This window comes from Mustela nivalis, assembly GCF_964662115.1.
Source record: "Mustela nivalis genome assembly, chromosome: 3".
Lineage (NCBI taxonomy): Eukaryota > Metazoa > Chordata > Mammalia > Carnivora > Mustelidae > Mustela > Mustela nivalis.
Window position 1 is genome coordinate 172,365,942 of NC_139022.1, and position 22,009 is coordinate 172,387,950.

Sequence of the window (22,009 nt, forward strand, 5' to 3'; positions counted from 1 at the left end):
ATGGTTGAGCCTGATTGCGTCTTGAAGGACATAAGCCGCGTCTTCTGCTACAATAGCTTTGGGTCGAATGGGAGAGAACTGCTCGGTTCTGGTGGATCCTGACCAGGGCAGCATACGAAGCATCGATCATGGCCGTGGCTGCCCTCGAACCCACTCAATGAATGAAGCCCTGAAGCCCGCCTTCCCCTGCTCACCTCCAGCCAGAAGATGGAGAACTAGAACGAGTTACTGCCAGGAGGAGTCAAGGACAAGTCCCCGGAGGCATCACCCCCAACCATGACTCCAAATTAACAGCACTAGCAAAACCTGAAAGCAGTCACTATTTAATGCTGCTACAATATGGGAAAACAAGGAATCTCATACAGTGATGAGAGAGAGTATTAATTAGTACATTTGGGGGACTATTTGGCACTATATTTTGATGACTTAACCAACAGATCTATGCTACAGAATACTAGCCTGAGTATATATAATGTGGACAAAAATGTTTACTAAAGCACATAGTAAAATGGGTAAATTCTTTCAGGAAACTTAAATCATAATCTTATCCACACAACAGAATTCAGCCAGAATTTTATGAGGTAGCTACTTAAGTATTGCCATAAAAAGATGTTCATGAAATATAAAGCGAAAAAAAGCACCCCACAGAGCAGAGTCCGTGAATGTATGTTTGCCCACAGCACATTCTGGAAGCAAACACTAAACTCCTGACAGTGGTTACTTCTGGAGAATGGCACATGACTTTCAGGTTTTATTTTAACCATATATACATTATTTTGATTCTGATTCATCCATTTATTTATTCAACAGTATTGAATGTTAAGTATGTCCCAAGAATTGTTCTGTAATATAGTAGTAATCCCCAAATAGTTTAAAACAAAAAACTTTGAAGCTTACATTTAAGTGGGGGAAAAGAAACAAATATAAGTAGAACAAGAAAACCATGATATCTTAAAACATATGAGAGATAAGACACAGCAGAAGAGTCAGGAATGCCCCAGTTCCTGCAATTTTAGATAAGCCTAAGAAGGACACTTCGGTACAAAATGAACAGCCTAGATGAAGAACATTAAGGTGGAGCAAGTGCAAAGGCCCTGAGGTTTGACCTGTTCTGGAAGCAAAGAGGCTTGCCTGGAGCACAGGAAGGTGATTGTGAACTTGGGACTCTCAAGTGTGGTGGTTAGCTCTCTGAGTAGAGGACTATTGTGATCTTAGATCTGAACATGATCACTCTGGATCCCGTGTTGAAAATAACTGGAATAAAGGGAAGCGAGCCCGGGCATAGGCCGGGAGCTCAGAGGCTGGGCGCTCAGGAGAAACTGCCAGTGGCCTGGACAGGAGAGAGACGATGGTGCTTTGCGCCAGGAAGGTGGCAGAAGAGGGTGCAACATAGCCGGAATCCAATTCGTTTGGAAGACTTGCTGTCCGACTTTATGGGAAATGGGGGAGAAAAACAAGTGCCAAAGGTATTACCAACATTTTAAATTTAGCAACTTGAATCCATCCAATTGCTTATCAACTGAAATGGGGACATTTGAGAAAATAGCTTTGGGTAAGAGCATCAGGAGTTGTTTTGGGCCTGCTAAGTTTGAGATGTCTGGAAGCGTCTACACAGGCGTGCAGACATGCCTGAAGTAAATAAATACGGGAGTGATCAGCATAGAGATGGCCTTTAAGACCATGAGAGTGAGTGAGATCACCGAGTTAATGGGTGTCAGTAGAACAGAGGTCCCCGCGGGGCTGGGCTGACAGGATAGGAGGGTCAGCGATGGAGTCTGGAAAGGAGAATCCAGACAGGCAGGCAGGAAATGGGGGGAACGCTGTGTCCTGACAACCAGGAAAATGGTTTCACTGAAGAGAGGAGCCACCCATTTCAGGCGAGAGCTGAGAAGGAACCACGTCAATTAGCGGTGGCCAATTTGTGACTTACAGGAGCAGTTCCAGAGGACAGTGGAGCAAACACCTGATTGTAGCAGGCCTGGAAAAGGAGAGGAGAAACTGGAAAGAGTGAGTACAGAGAACTGTTTGAAGGGCTTTGTTGGAAAGGAACGTGAAATGGAACGGTTGAAGGAGTTAGTGGGGTGGAGATTTTCCCAAATGACGCAACATCTGAAATGATGGCAACGGCCCGACAGCACGATGAGGGAGAGGGGGAAGTGCAGAGCGGTGCTTCGAGGCAGCGGAGTCCCGTGGCCTAGTGAGCGTGCGCAGGGTGGGAGACCCAGGGATCACACGTGGGCCCGGGGGCAGTGTGCAATCAGAGCGCGCTCGCTGGAGGCGATGTGCGCAGCCTGCACAGCCTGGTGAGCGCGTGGGCACAGGTGCAGGTAAGACGGCAAATACGACGATGTGAACCTGTGAAGACTTGTTATTGCTTTGTCTCCTGGTGAGACAGAAATGAACTCAGCAGCCAAAAGTGAGAGAAGGGGCACTCTGAAAAAAGATAAAGTATGAAATGATCCCTTAAAGAGCATGTAATAGCTGGTATTCCTTTTTGAAACTGGGATGTAACTAACATGCAATGAACTGCACAACCTTAAAATGTACAATTTAATATATGTGTGCATGTCAAAGCAGAAGCACATCGAGATAACGAATACATCAATCCATGTCTTTATGCCCCTTTGAAATCCCTCCGAGCCCCTTCCCACCGACTGGTAGGTCTGCTTTCCCTTAGCACTGAGACTTGTCCATGCTGCGTTTATCAAGTTATTTATTTATTTTTACTATTGCTGAGCAGTATCTCATTGCATGATCATTTGTTTATTCACCTGCCGATGGGCGTGTGGACTGTTTCCAGCCTTGAGCTATTACAAGCTACAAGGAACGTTCATGTATGAGTCATCGTATGGACTGACTTCTTGCTTGGTCAGTAACTAGGAGTGCGAAGGACTCACTGTAATGGTTTCAAAACTGCCCAGCATTTCCCAAAGGAGTTTATACCACTTGACTTTCCCTCCAGGAGAGGGTAAGAGTTCCAGTTCCTCACATCCTCACCGACACACGGCGTAGTATTTTTAATTTTAGTCGTTCTAACAGGTGATGGTAACCTGTGGTTTTAATTTGTATCTTCCTAACGGCTGGTTACGTTAACAGCTAGCTTTTCATGTGCCTACTTGCCATTTGTGTGTCCTCTTTAATGAAGTGTTTAAATATCTTACTCATTTTTTTAAAATGGGCAAATGGATCTTCTTAAAACTACTGAGTTTTGAGACGTGTCTATTCTGAATGCATGTCTATTATCCGAAATGTCTTGTGAGTAATTCCTGCCAGTCCACGGCTGGTTTGTACTTGCTGTCCACTAAACAGCATGTATCACAGAGCAGACACTTTCAATCTTGGTCACATCCAACTTATCAAGTTGTTCTCCTACGAACTGTGCTTTTGCCCAAATCTAATCTAAATCTTTGCCTTACCCAAGGCTGAACATTTCCCCCTTTTGCTTCCAGAAGTTATTTGGCTGGAGGTTTATTGCTTAGGAATACAATCCATTTTGAGTTAATTTTTGCATATATTGAGATATGGATCAGTTCTTAATTTTGCACGTGGATGTCCAATTACTCCAGCACCCCAGTTCGACTTCCACACCTTTGTCAAGCATCAACCGTCCGCGTACACGGGGCTCTGCTTCCGGACTCTGTGCGGCTCCATCGGTTCTGTGGGTCTGTAAACCCGCCAGGAGACTGCTACAACTGAGCAAGGAACAGAGGAGTGCGCGCTCGGGGTTCCCGGCATTGTGAAGCTTCTTGGCCTGAGTTACTGAACAGCACAGAGGCAGACACAGTACTGTTACTTATGTAGAAAGAGAAATTTCAAAAAGACTGAACCGTCTAAAGCACTGGAAAGGGGAAATCCTCTCCGCAGGCTCCTGGCTGTTGCGGAGTGACGCACACCACAGGAGGCTGGAGGGGGCCCGGGCGTGGCGGGGCACAGTACGGAGTGTCCAGGGGGACCCGGCTCTGCATTCCTCAGGACATTCTAGTCGTACCTGGACTAGAACCTTCGGCTTGTTTTTCAGGTCTTTTCCACGCTAAGGGGTTCCTTGAAAGCAGACACCGTACCTGGATTCAACTACAGTGCTCAGAAAAGTGTGGGAAAGAAAGCAGACCCCCAAACCAGAACACTGTGGGAGGAGGAGGGGAGAGGTCGGCTCCCTCAGACCCTTAACCCACTCGTGCTATCAGCGTTCTGTTTGCAACAAGAGCGGCTACACACTGCAGGTGCGAGGGGGATTACTGGCCACGCTCTGAGATTCACCCTGCCATTTCCTTTGCTGTGAAACTTCAAAATCACAGATTACAGATGCCCTGTGGTTCAAATAGCATTTCGCCTATCACTGCTGCACTTAAAATACAAATGCACTTGATTAAAAAGAAATAGTTTTGAACCTAGAAATGAAAGGATCTGTTCACGTGGGGCACACAGGAAGGAATAAAAGCCTGATGGAATACTTTCGTTTTTCTCTGAGATTCACGATCAACTACATAAGATGGACTTGACTGGCTTTCCTCCATTCCAAGTATCCACTTAAAGAGAAAGCCTGGTGAGGTTTTGGCACATGGATCTTGTAGACAGGTGCGGAAATGGGTAGCATCTTGCCAGCAGCTGGGAAGAAGCCTTCACTATTCCTAGTGCTGATGGTCTACTGGTCCGGGGAGGTGACAAGGCGGAAGGGATGTGTTCTCTGCAAATATACTTTAAAACTCAACAGAATAGAAGAACTACAATCACAGGTAACTTAGTTCTTTTTCTCATGTAACTATTATATTAAAAAATACTTAGATCATCTATATATGCTGATTAATAATGCCCATTTCTGTAATTCTGAAGCAATCTTGCAACAAAGCAAAAACAAACCAAAAATCTAGGCTACAACTAACATTCACTTTATTCAATTTTGTTCTCTTGACTTAGAAGGCAACAAACAACCACATAAAAAAGGGAGCATTTTAGAATATGTACACATAAAATTGGTCTGGGTATCTAAGGTGTTTGCTTTAATAGAAAACTTGTGTCCTATCTATCCTTGAAGACAGTCATCCCTAGGCTTCACAGTCACTACATTTCCATTTACGGCACTACTCTACTCCCATGACAGAATGGGGCGCTCCTACAGAACAGATACGACTGAAAACTGGCATACACTATCCTAACTTCGTTGTATTCATGCCGAGCGTATTGCTGGAGACTTTGAATGAAACTCAAAATGGCTGCTTTTAACAGGGCAGTTAGGAGGGTGAGAGGGAAAGGGGGGGGCCAAGGGTAAATTAATGAGATACAGACAGCCCAACTGAGGGACTTAGAGGACCTCCACACACACAAGGTTTTTAATAATACTTTGGTGGTAAGACATTTTACTTTTGTCTCTTCCCCATGGGAACTAAGCAGGCAACATTCTAAAGGAGTCTTTTAAACATAATCATTTAATTTTACAATTAAAATCACAGTAAGGAAGGAACTTAAAATACTCAATCCTGAAAGTGACAATAAGGAGCTAACTTGTGAAGGTGAAAAAAGTGCCAGTGTTCTTAGACTCGCGCTACACTCTTGTGCGCGCACGTGTGTGTGTGTGTACGGGGGTGGGGGCTGCTCACAATACAGTGGAGAAATGTCCACTCTGTTTTACAAAGTCATTCAACCTCAATTTAAGAGTTGCACTTTAATAATAGCATTTGCCAATACAGAAATGACATCTCTAAGACCAGATCATTTAAGAAAGTTATTCTCTATTACCTGAATAAGGGAAAGAAAAAATACAGACAAGAATCCACAGTAATAACAGCTATATTAAATGTTGAAATAAAAACTGCTTTTTGTTTACATCTGGAATTGGGATGTCCAATTTCCACTGTTTCTCCAGCAAACTAACAGGGGAAAAAAATCCCCTAAAACATGGAACTTTTTAAGGCTAGCTATATATAAACATCACACTGGCATTTTTCTTCAGTTTTCGGCTCAACTATTAGTATTAATAGTTTAAAAATCAAACATAATTTGCTAATAAGGAACAAATGCACACTTCATACTATGGCCATTTGATAACTGGTCATGTGGAACTAACTCCCAAATGCTGATTTGTCTCCAATTTATAAACAGTTAAAAATAAAGCAGAAAGGTCTTTCCTAATTAACTTTCTTAAAGACTGTTTTAGCCCAATGTAAAATGAAGCAAAACTATGCTATTATTAAAAAAAAAGAAAATCTACAGGAAGAAGGGCAGCAATATTAGCCCTTTCTGAACTAGAGGTTTAAAATGTTTGTAAGACTACTGGTTAATAATAAAATCCTGATGCCACCCATGTAAATATCATGCCAGCAAACGCTTTCCTTACAGAAGTATTCATCTGATTGAAAAAAGGACAGAGCACAACTGAAAACCAAGAGGAAATCCTTAAGTACAACAAGATAAAATTATCACCAGTGAAATGGAGGGCAACTTTTCGCCATTCATACACATTCATATATGTAAGTTTGGTTTGGTGTTTTTTTTTTTCTTTTTTCTTTTTTTTTTTTTTTTTTTGTTTTGTTTTTTACAAAATATCTGGTAAGATTCATTTAAAATTCGTAGCATAACAATTTTTCATCCTTTATGGTATCGGCCTAGATCTCCCCCCAGTAAAACAGATAAATGTTTCAATGACTTTATATCAAGATCTACAAATTCTCTGAAAAATTAAAAAAGAAACTAAATTAATATAATCAAGTTATATGCCCAATTGATAATATTTTTCTCCCAAAGAGAACAATTTATATAGACATACACCACAACAGGTGGCATTACATTTTAAAATGCTCCTAATTTTTTAAAGTAGGACTAAATTTCTAAGTAAAGGTAGGGCTAGCAAAGACCTTATTTCAAATACAAGAGAAAGGACTGCTACAAAGTGCCAAAAAGTGTAACACTGAACCCTTTGTCAAGCTTTTTTTTTTCTTTGATACTGATGTTTTAAAATGTATTTTTAAAGTAAAGTAATCACCACTTCAGGAAAAACTGTTGAAATGTAAAACAACCAGAACACGTTTGCTTTTTGGTAGCTTATGCTTAGCTGACTTCAATATTTTAAAAATCTTCAGATTAGAGTCTATAGACATTTTAATACTATATGGAAACTCTTTAAGAGTTCCTGAAGACCTATGCTATCCATTTTCTCTGAGAACTTTTGGTTATCATTCAAAAGCAAACACCATCCTTGCAATATACCATTTCCATTAAATACGTGGATCATTGCCCAACTGTTCCATTTCTCTAAACTGCTTACTTGAAGCTTTGGTTATAAGGGGAAACCAGATTTATAAGTGTCCAGTTTTCTGAGATTTTATAGCACATAGCCAATGAAAGACATTCTTTACTCCTATGTTAAAAGGCCAGCTCAAGCCAGCTTAAGTCTGGACAAGCAAAATCAAGTTGGTTTTATTTGTAGTTCTAGTCTATAAACACAAAGTTCTAGAAACTTTGGGATGTAATCACGGAAAACGAGGAAAAATGTACTTCCTCACCCTCCCCCAACGGTGCACTAACCAGCAAGACCAGGTATTTTAACCAGTCTTCTCTAATGCTGCTGGTCGAAGGCCACAAACCACATCTACAATGAAGAAACATCTCAGTGTGTTCTAATTCCAGTATGATGCATTGTTGGTGATGTTATTTTATAAGACTTGTGATCCTGCATGACTTTTGGCCATTGCTTCCAAAAAGGAAAAGAAGACAGCTGTGCACGGAAAGGGGGCTGGAGGGAACTACTGAGAATGCTCTGGCGGGCTTGTTTTCTCTAAATACAGACATGCCCCTAACAAGCACAAAACCCCAACCCCCTAATGCTGATCACTAGGAATATTAAATTATCAAAATTAAAAATAATTTCCTCACCTAGCACAAGATACTATACAATATTATAAACACAGACACATGAAAAAAAAATCAGGCAGTAGAAAATGTACAACAGCTTTGGTGTTATACAAAATAACTTCCAAAAAACGATTGACAGTGAAGCAGAGTTCATGTTCTCTTACCACAGACACTCCACTGCTGATTTCTACTTGTTTCCTTTCAAGTTCTTGGTAAGGTCTGAACAGCCAAGAAAGACAGAGTGTACAGTTTACTTAATAAGAACTGCCAGGAACACCATGGTACTGCGCTCCAAGAGACGTCATGAAAATGTCTTGCCTCTGCACTACGGCTCTGTGGCACGTTTCCTGTCAAGATCACAGCAGGTCCAAAATAAAGTGACAACTAGATTTAATAAATTAATATACATTTTGTTTAAAGATGTACAATGCACATTCTGTTTAATCCAAGGTTTTAGGGTATCCAGGAACTTCTATTTACACATGTACAGATCTCAGACAGCTACGATGTCGGAAGATGCAGGAAGGGCAGCAGAGCCTTGCACTGCCGCTCTCTGAGTGCCAAGAACGCAAGTCAAACACAGTTAACTTAAAAACAATGCTGAGAGATCACTGGGAAGAATCTCCAAAGAGAGAAGTCCACAAAAAAGGACACGTAAAGGCAAGGGGAAGGTCAAGGTAGTTGAGACAACCACTTTATTCTTGGGACGACTGTGGAGGTGGCGGAGATGTGCCTTGTTTGCCAGATTTCCGTTCATAATTCACGAGGCGTTGGCCCACAAGGTATCTAGGTTGTAAAAACAGGGTGGTTACTCTCTTATATGATCTTACATATTTAAACATCCTTCCTAAGACCAGCCAGTTTTTAAATGCAAATCAGATCACTCTCACTTAAAACCCTTCCGTGGTCAGCTGGGTGAGGAAGAGGACTCTAGAATGAACGCCTGGCAGACGGTACACCAGCAGACACCTCACAGTGAGGCGTCGGCTGGTGGGGAAAGCAGGAGAATGGCAAATGTCGGAAGCTTTCGGATGCTGGGCACTGGACACACGCTCCGGTCCGTACGTCAGGGGCTTCTCACAAACTAGCACACTTGGAGGTAAGCTTGTTCAGGGGATTTAGCTGTTATAGACATTTTATAAAACAGCTCAGTGGACAGATCTGAAGAAACAGACTAGAAATATGAGCTTCGGAAAGCTGGGTAGAGAGGTAAGCAAACCAGAAAAGCTCTAGCTCTAGACAAAAGGAGAAATCAAAGGGCAAAGTTTTCCATGAGGTCGGACAGGAGATGGCGGAGGAGATGGCGGAGAGGGGAGTGTACGCAAGGGACAGAAGGCAGGAGCTGTGGCGCCAGAACGTAACTCGCGTGCTGGGATGAGAGGGAGGACAGGACAGAAGGTGCAGGGCTGCAGAACTAGAGACAGAGTGACCATGGCTGAAATGACAAGACACCATACCCCCAGGACGACAGCGGCAGTTGCAGAGAAGCAGTGGTGTGCCTCACTAAATGGGAACGGCCTGCAGCCTGACCGACTCTCGAAGGACAGTGGGTGACCAAGCCCACAGCGTCAACGAGCTCCAGGAGGCCAGGGTAACGGGTGCCCATCTGGCACCGGTCAGCACTGCAGACTCCGGAGTGCCCCGTCAGTCCTCAGCCAGTGTGCAAGCGTGCAAGAGCGAGAGTGCAGCCAGCCTGGGACAGGGTGGCCGGAGCTGGGTCTCTGAGACCTAGTTTACTCATCAATAAAGTCAGAACAACAGTACCATGTTCCATGCTCATTGTAAGAAGCAGGAAGCGTACAAAAACCATGGCCACAAAGACCTGGCATGTGCTAAAACTCGGGGTGCTAACTTTCATTCTTCACCATTACCATTACCTTTCCCACCTTGACTCCCCACTTTCCTGCCAGCAAAAACGAGCCTAATGAGATCTTTTTGCAGTTTATGCCAAGTAGCTTAACATGTCACTTTTTAGAACATTTCGCAAATCCTACTGCTGCTTCATCCATGATTCTACTGTTTAATACTTTTTCTGTCTTACCAATTCTTCTCCAGAAGTTAACTACTCCTTTCCACACTGCTCCCCAACCAACCAGTGGAGTTTTAAACTGTGTGGATATTACGTATGCTTTAAACAATGACAACTGAACAGCCACTAACGTAACACACATGGCTCTACCTGACACACACGTCATCACAAAACAGACCAAGTCATGTAAAGAATGGGGTTAGCATGATGGCAACGAATAAGCAATATCCATTGGTACGAGAGACGTGGTATAAATTAACTTGCCCGAGACCAAAAAGTAACTCAGTGGCAGCAAAAGGAGACTCTTAGCCCACGCCCCACTTTCCCTGATGCCCAGCACCCGCTCTTGCCCCAGCCGGCCCCAGGCACACCCCACAACCAAGGCCTCCAGCGAGCCTAAATGTCAAGTTTTCTACATGAAGAACAAATGGGGAGAGGAAACAGTACGCTGGGCTGCAGAAAATAACAAGAAAGGTTGGGATGGTGGTGGGAAAGGACATGGGGGTAGCCGAGCAGGGCGAGGGACAAGCCCTGAAGAAGCATCAGAAGCCGAGGCTGTGTCTTGTTTGCTTTCCGCCCGCAGAACTCACTCGTCAGCCTAAACAAGGGAAGTGACACAAACAGACATTCATCACCTACCCCCCCTCCTCTGTTCTTCTGTGGTGGACAGAATTTTATACCCTGACCGCCTCAGTGTACTTGTATTTTCACTGCCAGTAAATGCTTTGGCAAAGCCTTAACACCCTCCATCTCATTCTTAAAAACTCTTAAGAATCCTCAGAGTAAAGAAGGTGACCACACAATGTGCTCACAGAAAAATGGAGGTGGTGTTAACAGTGACACGAGCCGGCATGTGTACACTTCGACTTTCCAGGCCAACCTGGACGGAGAGTAACAAACCTCCTTTCCCTGCCGACACCATGAAAGCAGAAGAGGATTCAGCCTTCTGTCAGGATACAGAAGGTCAGAGGACCGGTATCCCCGGAAGGTGTCCCTCAGCCACCGTCCGTCTCTCACCAAGGTCAGGTCACGGAGCATCCCACCCGCCAAGGTCAGGCCCAAGATGCTTCTGCAGGGGCCTCACAGCCCCCTCAGCAATGGCCAGAGCGGCCCAGGGGCCCCTGGCTACAGGCGGGGCTGAGGCAGGCTGAGTCCTCATGCAGTTTCTTATTTTTGTCCGCAACTATTTAACAGATTGTCAGACCAAAACATTTGGAAGCAGACTAAAAACTATTTGGAGCAGGCATTTAAACAGTCTTCCTCACCTTCCTCGTTTCTCCCAGTCTTCACCTCCATGAACGACACTCTGTATTGCCAGCTGCTTGGCCCAACCGAGTCCTTGATAACATTCCCTTTCACATCCTACACACGATCTGTTAGCGAATCCTGTTAATTCTACCTCAAAATATATCCAGAATCTGAGCACTCTTCCCAACTATGATTTAGCACATCAGAAATAAAAAGTAATACAGGAGACATCTTAAGCTAGAGGAATGAAGTCTCGACTCACTTGTCATTTTTAATGTGCTCATAAAGGCGCTTGAACTGGCGGACCTGGAAGGACAGGATCCCCATGAGCACCACAACCATCAGTAAGAACGGATAAATTCGCCGGTGGACCAAGTTCTGCATTTCCGCAGTAACACCTGTAAAACCAAAAGACAAGCTCAGGTGTCAGTGGAAGGACAGTGAAATGAAAGCACGTTCCTCTCCCAAGAAAAAGGGGCTGGTGGTGCCCAACCGCAACACAAGCTCGTTGTGTGAATGGCGCGAGGCCAGAGCGCGGCAGTCGCAGCCTGAGGGGCCTCGTGAACACGCCGAGGAGCAGGATGGTGCCTTCAAGGCCACACGGGAACCCATGAGAGGATGTTCACTAAAGAGGAACAGTGGGACCCATTCAAGAGAAAGGTCATTGTGGAGAGTGAATTAGTGCTGGTGGCTTCCAATTAGGGAAACCAGATAGGAGGCCACTGTGGTTAAGGTGAGAACCCTGGGGAAGGTGCCGGCTTCAAGAATGGGTTCTGGAGGCTGGGTCAGTGGGACCTCGGGACCACCTGAGTAGGGAAGGCAAAGACTGAGGTGACACAGATGACCTACAAGGTTTCGGACTCATGCAGACTGTTGGATAACACTAGTCACTGAGAGAGGGAACTCAGAAGAGAAAGATCTGGAGGGGGAAACTCTGTGCTTCTCACTCACAACACATGCTGTGTTTAAGGTCCCGTGAGACTCTTCCGCACACAACTGATAATATCTAGTTGCTGAGGCATCGCTAAATACCATCCCCTCTTTGCTTTTCCTTTTATGATAAAGAACATTCTGAAAATTAAATGTAACATTTTCCCTTGATTTTACAAGTATGGGACGACAGCACTTCTAGTCAGGAGACGACCTGAAGGAAATCTGTTCCTATTTTGGGGACAGTGTAAACGTTAATACCACCTCACCTGCCTAGAGAAAAAAAAACGATACCAAAGAGCTTTATGATTCTCTAAATCTTGCCCTAAGTTATCAAGTCTAAGAAAAACAGCCTTCTAAAATCATTGTTTTAGCTAGATTTTTATTTACAAATCAATCAGATGGAGCCAGACAGCCTATGATACCGGAAGTGACAACAATACACTGGTGTCATAAAGGTGCTCTCTCAAGCTCCCCAGCCAGCATTACCCACCTAGTAAAGGAACGACGCCGGACGCTATGACGTAAGGTACACACAGGGAAAGCAAGAGCACAGAGATCACGGGCGCTGCCAGTTTACGAATGATATAGTGAAGGTCAATGTTCCGGATGCCATTTGCATAAACCTGAAACATGAGGAAGAAAATCAGAACAAGGATACAGGACAAATTCCTCCAATTAACAGAGCAATCTCTACTGAGTCCAAGGCACAGCAAGTTTAATCTGTTGGTTATTTTTCCCAAACTCAAGACATATTTTGAACACAAAGATAAGTACGGTGCTCACAAGTTTTTACAGAAATGCATTTACTTCCTTAGACTTTGTAGTTAACTCTGTTAAGGGATGAAATAAGACTCCAATCTAGAATCCTAACTACACGAGTCCTGTACCATATAATACCAGGCATATCCAATAACGTTATGAAGACCACATAATCTGAAACAACTGCACACATATCTTGTGTAAGAGTGATCTGTATTATTCGTTCATTTTATCTGAAAAATTCATTCACTTTATCGGAAACACATTTCTGAAAAGCCTGTATAAATGAAATTGTGATAAAGATATTTTTGATTTGTGAAAATTCTACAGTGAACTTTTTTTTTTACTTCCAAGAATTTCTACAATATTTTCATCATCATCATGAAAGTTCTAATGAATAGAACTTCAGAGTAAAGAATAAATGGAAGTGGGAAAACTCTGGGAACAATGGAAAATAAAGATGGTATGCAGAGGGGGACAGAACAGAAGAGTACTGTTCCTGTTTTCTCCTCAGCACCTGAACTTCTCCTGGACACAGTCACAGGACCCTGCAACTCGGCCCAATCCCTCAGGAACGGGCCAGAGCATTCGGATGTGCATGACCACAAGCTTAACCCTCCAAAGGCAAAGCTTCCAACCCAAAGAAACCTATTTACCCCAAATGCACTTAAATCAGTGCACCAAGGCACCCCAGTGTTTCTCAATCCTTTTACTCAAACTTACACATATATAGGAGAAAAGAAGGCATCAGAGAGCAAAATATTACAAAGATCAACAATGTTTCACAGCCTCCAACTGTGATTAAACTGTGATTTATTCTACCTCCTTTGCAAGAGTCAGAGTCTCACCTGGAGACCCCAAAGTGGAGAGAAGCATGTAAACATACAGCAACTGCCTGGCTCACCCTATCTCCAGAAATCTCTGGGTCAGGAATTTTTTTGACAATTTCTTGTGCATACTGAGCTAAGAACTACTGTCTTTATTTTCTATACATCAAAAGGAAGTATGCCTTTACTGCTACAGAACTGCAACACCTAATTCATTTGGCACTAACCTAAAGATAAGAGGACTGTCCACAAATATATTTTCTAGGCAATTAAAATTTAAAGTAATATATACCAAAATCTGTTATGTTAGTTATTTTAGACAGAAATCTTCCTGAAGTGAATTATCATACTTTCCAGCCTTATTATCAGAGTGCAGAAGCACCATCTTCTTTTTCCAAGGTTATCACCACAATGATCAAGCTGACAGGTCCATAATACAACAGTCTTAGGTGCTATGCAGCTAGAATATTCCCAAACAGCACTGCCTTTTTTTTTTTTTAAATATCAGTGTTTTTATTTTTTATTTTTGCTATTTTTAAAGGCTCTGGGATACATACTTTCTAAGTTTTTATTTTAATTCTAGTCAACAAAAATAGTGTTGTATCAGTTTCAGGTATACAGTATCAGCTTTGCTTTTTCAATCTATTTCTTTCTGCCCTTTACTTATTTTTAAGAAGACTTCTCTATTTATTTGAGAGGGAGAGGGCGTGTGCAGTCACGAGAGGGCAGAGGAGAGGGAGAAAGAATCTCAAGGAGACTCTGCACTGAGCGTGGAGGTAGACCCAGGGCTTGGTCTCTCAACACTGAGGTCGCGACTGAGACGAAACCGGGAGCCGCCGCTCAGCCCACTACGCCCCCAGGCGCCCTTGCCGGCCACTTGCAGTCTAGGGCAGAGACCTCTTCACTCAACTACACACTGAGAAAACTGAGTACCTGGTCTACACTGCAACTCTTGCCCTGAAAAGAAACCACATGTGCTAATTTTTGCCTTACTTTAGACAGGGTTTTAGGTACTTTAAGCCACTGGTTAAACTTCAGACAAAGGACATTTTAAAAGAGTGGTTGATGAAAATTCATGGCAATAAAACAGCAAACTGTCTTCTTAAAAAAAAAAAAAAAAGTTATATATGCTTCTTAGAGAAAATGTGCAGGAAACTCAGGAAGGTGGAAATATGGAACATAAGCACTCAATGGCCGAGCACAACCCTCCGCCACTCCCAGTCTCTCCGGAAAGCCGGCTCTGCTCACCTGCTCTATTACTGTTTTCAACCACCACTGCGGACCCATCAGCGTTATAGCTGCAATGATTTTGGCGTGCAGGACTCCAAGGGCCCAGTCCTAGGGAAATAAAACCATTTAAGATTTATTTATTTATTTGAGACCAAAAGAGAGGGTAGGGGGAGGGGCGGAGAGGCGGAGGGGGAGGGAGACAAGCAGACTCCCCACTGAGAAGGGAGCCTGATATTGTGATACCCTGTGGGGCTCGAACCCAGCACCCTGAGATGGTGACCTGAGCTGAAATCAAGAGTCTGATTTAACTGACAGAGCTACCTAGGCACCCTGGGAATAAAAACCATTTAACAGATTTTCATTTTCAGCAATAAACCTAGTATAGAGGCTATACAATTTTCTTGCATATTTCCCTTCAAAACAGCAGTTCTGCGGGATCAGTAACAATTTTACAGAAGACTAAATTACACTAGAAAATCCAGCAAAATTGCACGCCACCCCCTCCAAGGCTCTGTTTCCAACAAAACAAATTCTAGTATCTTTCAGAAACTTACGGTACTTGTGTCAACGTTATCGGAGATCTTGACAGGCAAATAAATAACACAGCACCATTATTTTTATGTCGTCAACTATCCTGGACTGCCGTATTGGTTTTAGCCAAGCTAATTGCATCAGAAGAAGCCTGTGGAGCCATGCTTGGCCTAAATAAACTATCCCAAAGGCTCACAGAGAGCTTCTAGCTCTAGTACTGCTGAAAGGTTAACTACAACCTCCATGGCCACACCGGGCTCCCCACTGTGCCTCCGGCCTGCCCCGCCAGAGCTCCACCAGGCAGCCAGCGCCACTGCCACCTCCACCCCCACTCCCAATGTGACATCTTAAAGCACAAATCAGACCACAGAAGGACAATTCCTTGCTTACAACCCCAAAGTTCTAAGGATGGCACACAAAGTCCTGCATAGCCTGGGGTCTGTTTTTTTTTTTTTTTAATTTAATTAACTTATTTTTTAAAGGTTGTATTTATTTGACAGAGAGAGCATGCACAAGTAGGGGAAGCAGCAGGCAGAGGGAGAAGGAGAAGCAGGCTCTCTGCTGAGCAGAGAGCCCAATGCGGAGCTCAATCCCTGATTTTGACGTGCAGGACCCTGGGCCACTTAATGACTGGGCCACCCAGGTGCCCCTTAATGTATTTTTTTAAAAGGTAACATGTAATATTTAGATATATAAATATTTTTTAAGATTTTGTTTATTTATTTGACAGAGAGAGACAGCGAGAGACAGAACACAAGTAGAAGAAGTGACAGAGGGAGAAGTAGCTTCCCGCTGAGCAGGGAGCCCGAAGTGGGGCTCGATCCCAAGACCGAGATCATGACCTGAGCTGAAGGCAGACGCTTAATCAACTGAGCCACCCAGGCACCTCCTGATCTATTCTTATATAAATCCAAAACCGTCTGCAAAGGCTGAAGTCCTCTGTGACTACCACCAGCCTAAATCCTGATTCCTCCCCCAGCAATGACCACTACTAATAGTGGTACGTACCTTCCACATTTCCCCCCTAAGCATTTACCTGTATCTACACATATACATCCCACAGAAAAGACGTATCATTTTTATACGGATTTTGCTCACACTGGTTTTCCTTTTCACTGTCCGCCATCTCGAGGCTTATGTTCTGATCTACTGATCCTGCATGCCAGGATTCTGAGCATCTTCTTCAAATGGGGTCAATTCACGCTCTGAATTCCTGCACATCCTAAAAGCATCTCTTTACTCTACAGACCAATGACTGAATGACATTTTGCCTGGGTATAGGAAGCTTGGTTTTTGTCCCTTTCCACTCAATGGTCTGTCTATAGATGCTCTTCTGCTAGATGGCTTGTGTTGCTACAAAAAAAAGTCTATTACCAGTATGATCTTTTTTGAAGTTTGACTTCTCCTTACCTTTAGAATTCAGAAATCTTACCAAGATATGCTCAAATATGTGTTTTTCTTACCAGTTTCATCTCAATGTCCACTTCACCAAATCTGATGAGTCCTTTAACCTACAGAATCAGGACTTTCAATTCAGTTTAATTTTTCTATTTCATTCCATGCTGCCTCATTTCTGCACTCTGGAGCTCTTATTAGGGAATGTTAAATCCCCTGGATGTATTCTCCGAGACCCTTACCCTTTCCTGTAATGTCCTAACTTGTTCAGTTTTGCTCTGTGCTCGGCAGTGGTCTTCCGGGAGCCCAATCTAAACTTCAGTGGTGACTACCCACATCTTCAGTTCAGCTACTGAATGTCTGAAGACCCACGCTATACAGCATCACAGCTTCGCTGTTCTACTGCCACCGTGTGCACACGAACACATACTCCCCTTGATCGTCTGCGTTCTCATTCTTCCACCTGGACACTCATGGCTCGGGGAGTGGCTCCATGTCACGTGGGACGTGGTCTGACTGCTCTGCCTGGTCACTGCTGCGCAGCCCCCTAGATAAAGCATTTGCTGTTTTTCTATGAGGTTCGATGAGGTTCAGGTCAGACCAAGTATAACTTAAAGGGCTGCAAAAGGACCTCTGAGCCCTTTAGACCTTTGGGAGAGCAGGTACCAATCCGCTGCAGAGAACACGGTGAGAGCCTCTCTGCGGCTTCTGTACTGTCCCAGGCTCCCAGGTAGGGAAGATTCAACCCACAGATTCAGCCTTCCTTTGGCCGTTGGGAGTCTAGAGTACACCCAGGTGAGGTTCTTGTTCACCTGATGGAAGTCCACAGTCTGCTCAGGTTCAAGCTCTTTAAAGATCTAATGATATATCCAGTCCTTTCTGACAGGATAGGACACACAACACTAGTTCCTCTGCTAGAATTCCGAGAGTCTAGTCTCCGTAATGCTACAACTGCTTGACACAGGGAAGGCAAGTAACTAGGAGTCAGGAATGGAGAAAAAGCAAACCGTTCTTTTCAAATGTTAGAGTTTTATCCAGAATTTTAAGGATACCATGCTGCTCATATCCATCTACAACCAGAGTATTTCTCCTACTTAAAAACATGTCTGAGAGGGGCGCCTGGGTGGCTCAGTGGGTTAAGCTGCTGCCTTCGGCTCAGGTCATGATCTCAGGGTCCTGGGATCGAGTCCCGCATTGGACTTTCTGCTCAGCAGGGAGCCTGCTTCCTCCTCTCTCTCTGCCTGCCTCTCTGCCTACTTGTGATCTCTGTCAAATAAATAAATAAAATCTTTTTTTTTTTTAATAAATAAAATGTTAAAACAAAAACAAAAACATGTCTCAAAGCTACCTATAGCAAAACACACGGCTCCACTGCACTCCTTTTAACTGCTGCACTAAGGGCCAAAGTAAAAATGTATCACACCTTTCTATAGTCATTCTCTGTGGATGGACGTCTGGGTTGCTTATAATTTTGGACATTATTTTAAAAAAATGACATGGTGGAAACAGCCTTGGCTGTGCTTCCTGCACACATGTAAATGTTCCTTTGCAGCAGATCTGAAAAAGTGAAACTGCTAGGTCATAACACATAAATATTCTTAAAACTGGACAGCTTCCAGTTACTCTGCAAAACGACAGTGTTAGGTACTGTCAAGACCACCAAGGACACACAGGTAACCATGCCAGCTGCTGTCACTGCTCACTGCAGTAGGGAAGGACACACAGTGTGGGGAAATTGGGGTGCTCAAGAAGACAGAGAGAGAGCTTATTATAGTAGTTCAGTTTGCTTGAGGTGAAGAGAGCGAAATGGAAGCAGGGCTTTGCTCTATGTCCAATCCTTTAGAAAGTGAGGTAATCGATATTGGGTCTCTTATTAAATCTATCCAGAAGCAGGGACTGACTGAGGCTAAAACGGTAGCTGGGAATGAAGCAGCAGCCAATGATGGGGGGTGTCTTCTCATTTTTGTGGTTTGGACAACGCTCATGTTTTGCCTGTGTTCAGACATGATTATGAGAGAGTCTCGCTTCTGTCCGGTTCCATCACGGTCACAGAGTGGTCTTGTGTGATGCTGATGTTCTGTGAAATTGTTTCTGCCAGACAGGAGAACACCAAGGCCCAGCTGATGATGCCAGGCCAGCTCCTGGGTATCGGGGGCTACTTGCTCTTTTTCAGTGCGGCACACTGCGCAACACCGAGACGCAAACAGTACGTATCTGCTGCATGTGCCGTGATCACTGGGTTAAGGCAGCATCTGCCTGACCTTCCAAAGTCAAGTTGTATTTTCCTTTGGGATATCAAGGAACCTGTAAGATGACACTTTGCCACCATTCAAATAACTACTAACTACTTCCGCACTGTAGTGGTGTTGAAACATGCCTGCAAATTCTTCTCCCCAAAAAGTGGTTGGGGTCTACAGCCCCTTCCCTAGAATCTGGGCCAACCACTGTGCCTTGCCTGTAGCCAACAGAATGCAGTAAAAAGCAGTACTGTGGGAATTCTGAAATGAGGTCCTAAAAGGTGGCGCAGCTCCTACCTTGTTAGCTGAGACATTCATTTCTCTCAAGTGCAGTGTAAGAATCCCAATACCCTGATGCTACGAAGCTGTGAGGAAGGCCAGGTACATCCAGGAGCTACAGCTAACCACCCAGCTGGTGGGAAACCAATAACCAATGTCAACAACACAGGTGAGCGACGATGCTTCCGAAGGCTTCCTGGCGCAGCTCTCAAATCACACTGGGCTACTGAGTGGTCGCAGCTGAGGCCCCAGGAAACACGAAGCAGAGACAAGTCAATATGGCCTGTCTTGATTTCTAGCCTGCAGACGCTTTGGACACGATAAATGGCTGTTTTAAGCCACACAGTCGTGACGTAACTTGCTAGACAGCGAGAGTAACTGAAGACCCATCAACTTTCCCCTGATGGGTACCGTATCCACTGATCAGCCATCCGTGCTGGAATTGTTTATTAACTATTGCAAAGCAGTGATTTTCTTTCGTCAGCTGGCCTTCTTCTGTAAAAAAACAGCTTTCCTTCAACCCCTGATGCTACCTGACTTCACTGCGATGCGGCTCTTCCACAAAGACCTCACACGGGCTTCAGTACCTCCCTCTCTTTCCCACTTTCCTCCCCGAGCCTGATCCAGACAACACAGGGGTTGAGTCAGTTCCACACACACGCCCTGTCTTGCTGCATGGCGGCCCCTCGCTCCTTCCTGGAATATTGTCTTCCTTTCTTACCCACACCTCTGTACTCCACCAGGTTGTCCGAGACACTGTCTCCTATAGAGAACCAAATCCCAGCTCCGCAAACCAGGATAAACACCTCTTCCACATGATGCCACAGCAACCTGTGCTTGCCCCAGTCACAGAGCAGCTCCAGCCTGTGAGGCGGAAAAGAAGGACCTGCACTGGCCTCATTTCCGTCTGAGGCAGTTCCAGAAGACAGGGTTGTAGCACACATTCGAGCACTAACGTAAATATGTGCTGTTAAATGAGGTTTTTGTGGAGGCTCTTCATCAGGAGAGTAGAGGAAGGGAAATACACCCCACATGATTTTCATTTCTAGCAAACCCACTATCATATATGCGAGGAAACAAAGAAAGCTGAAAAGCCTCTGAATGACTGAAGTCGGTGCCTCGCTCTTCCCCCTAGGATCTCTTAAGAATCTGAAGTCTGTGATGCTAATTTCTGGCTCTAAATACTATACAAAAGTAGCATTTTTCTTCCCTATTAGCTTTAAGATCTCTGTTGTGATCTACATAGGTTCCGTCAGAATGCTCTTTTTAATAAGTCTTTTACTCTGGGGAAAACATGCTATAATTACTTAAAAACTCTAAGTTACTACTTAAAGTCTCAAATCTAAAAGAAGCAAGAGCTCTCACCTTAACTAAAAGTGGAAAGATCAATGCACGGTAGTCTGTGTCTTTAAATATCAGGTGAAGCCTAAATCAACAGTGGCATTTTAACCTACAAAGACCTTTTACAGGAATTATATGAACTGCATATTTTGAAGGCAATAGATTAAAATGCATTACTTAATCGATTTTATAAGGTTCCGACAACAGAAAAAATTGAGTTTTTCTACACAAACCGCCTATAATCACTTAAAAAAAAACAACAAAACAAAACAAGGATTTTTCTGATTCCAAGTCCACAAAGAAAAATCATGAGCAAAAGTCATGCACTTACCTGCCACGGGTAAAAAAGAGGAGTCTGATCCAAGGGAACCCTCAGGGGAGCAACAATAACCAGTTCAAACAGGAGCCCCAGCAGGAGCGGGACAACCCCCGCCAGCAGCACAGCAACTATCAAAGTCTTCATGATCTATTGGGAAACGAGGCCATGTCACTAGGGAGTCTTTCCGACTTTTAGCTAAACTCTTTATTCCACTTGGAAATTTATTTTTCTTCTTTAACCCGATATATTATCACCAATAATATCACCTGATATATTATAACCCAAATATATTATCACCACACATACATTTTACGCTACACCATTAAATGAAATTTGAATACTTACATACAAGCTCAAGCTATAATGGAAGCATGAAATTATTATGCATTTTTGCTATAAAACTCTACAAAATTCACTTGATTACATATATTAATCAGGGGCTGTGCTGTTTTTCTCAATCTCATTCTCAGGGGCAGGCTTTTATTTGTCCAAGAAGAGCGACTGATTATCCCAAGCTCCTATTCCAATTTGTGAACCCTGAGGTGGACTGGTATAGGAAGGCTGTTCATAATCCCAGTGAAGGTACTTAATCAGTTTGATCAAACTGGCTCCCTCCAGAACCCTCTATGGTCCCAACAGAACTCACTATGATGACAGAAATGTCCTGTATCTGTGTTATGGGAGCCATTAGCCACATGGCTAGAGCCAGAGCTCTAGAATTTGAACAAAGCAACACAAAATAAAAATAAAGTCAAAACAAAGAGAAAAAAAGAGAAACTATGAAAGCATCACTACAGAATCGTGGTGAAGAAAGGATTCTTTAGAATGGCTCTGACATCTGGGGACCTCCCTTTTTCTTAAGGTAGCCTCAGTGCGTAGGTGTGTTTCGACAAGAGGCTGATATGATGAGGGCGAAAACACAGTACTTGATTTTTTATACGGCATACTACAGATAAAGAAGAGTATCAAAGGAAAACTCGTATTAGCTGACTTCAGTATTTTCAATATAGTTACGTGTCCCATTATCTTGTGGAAT

At 43.7% G+C, this 22,009-nt stretch overlaps 1 protein-coding gene across 4 annotated transcripts in view; it reads right to left on the reverse strand.

Moving 5' to 3' along the window:
* Window positions 1–8,218: 8,218 nt before the first annotated feature.
* Window positions 8,219–22,009, reverse strand: part of MARCHF6 (membrane associated ring-CH-type finger 6) — an 81,331-nt gene continuing 67,540 nt past the window's right edge. For all 4 annotated transcript variants that reach the window (XM_082725160.1, XM_082725158.1, XM_082725157.1 and 1 more), the window contains exons 22-26: window positions 20,986–21,120; window positions 14,890–14,979; window positions 12,546–12,678; window positions 11,385–11,520; window positions 8,219–8,631 (exon numbers count right to left, since the gene is read on the reverse strand). In XM_082725160.1, the coding sequence (XP_082581286.1) occupies window positions 8,541–8,631; window positions 11,385–11,520; window positions 12,546–12,678; window positions 14,890–14,979; window positions 20,986–21,120 (585 nt within the window). In that variant the 3' untranslated portion in view covers window positions 8,219–8,540. The remainder of the gene's footprint in view (window positions 8,632–11,384; window positions 11,521–12,545; window positions 12,679–14,889; window positions 14,980–20,985; window positions 21,121–22,009) is intronic.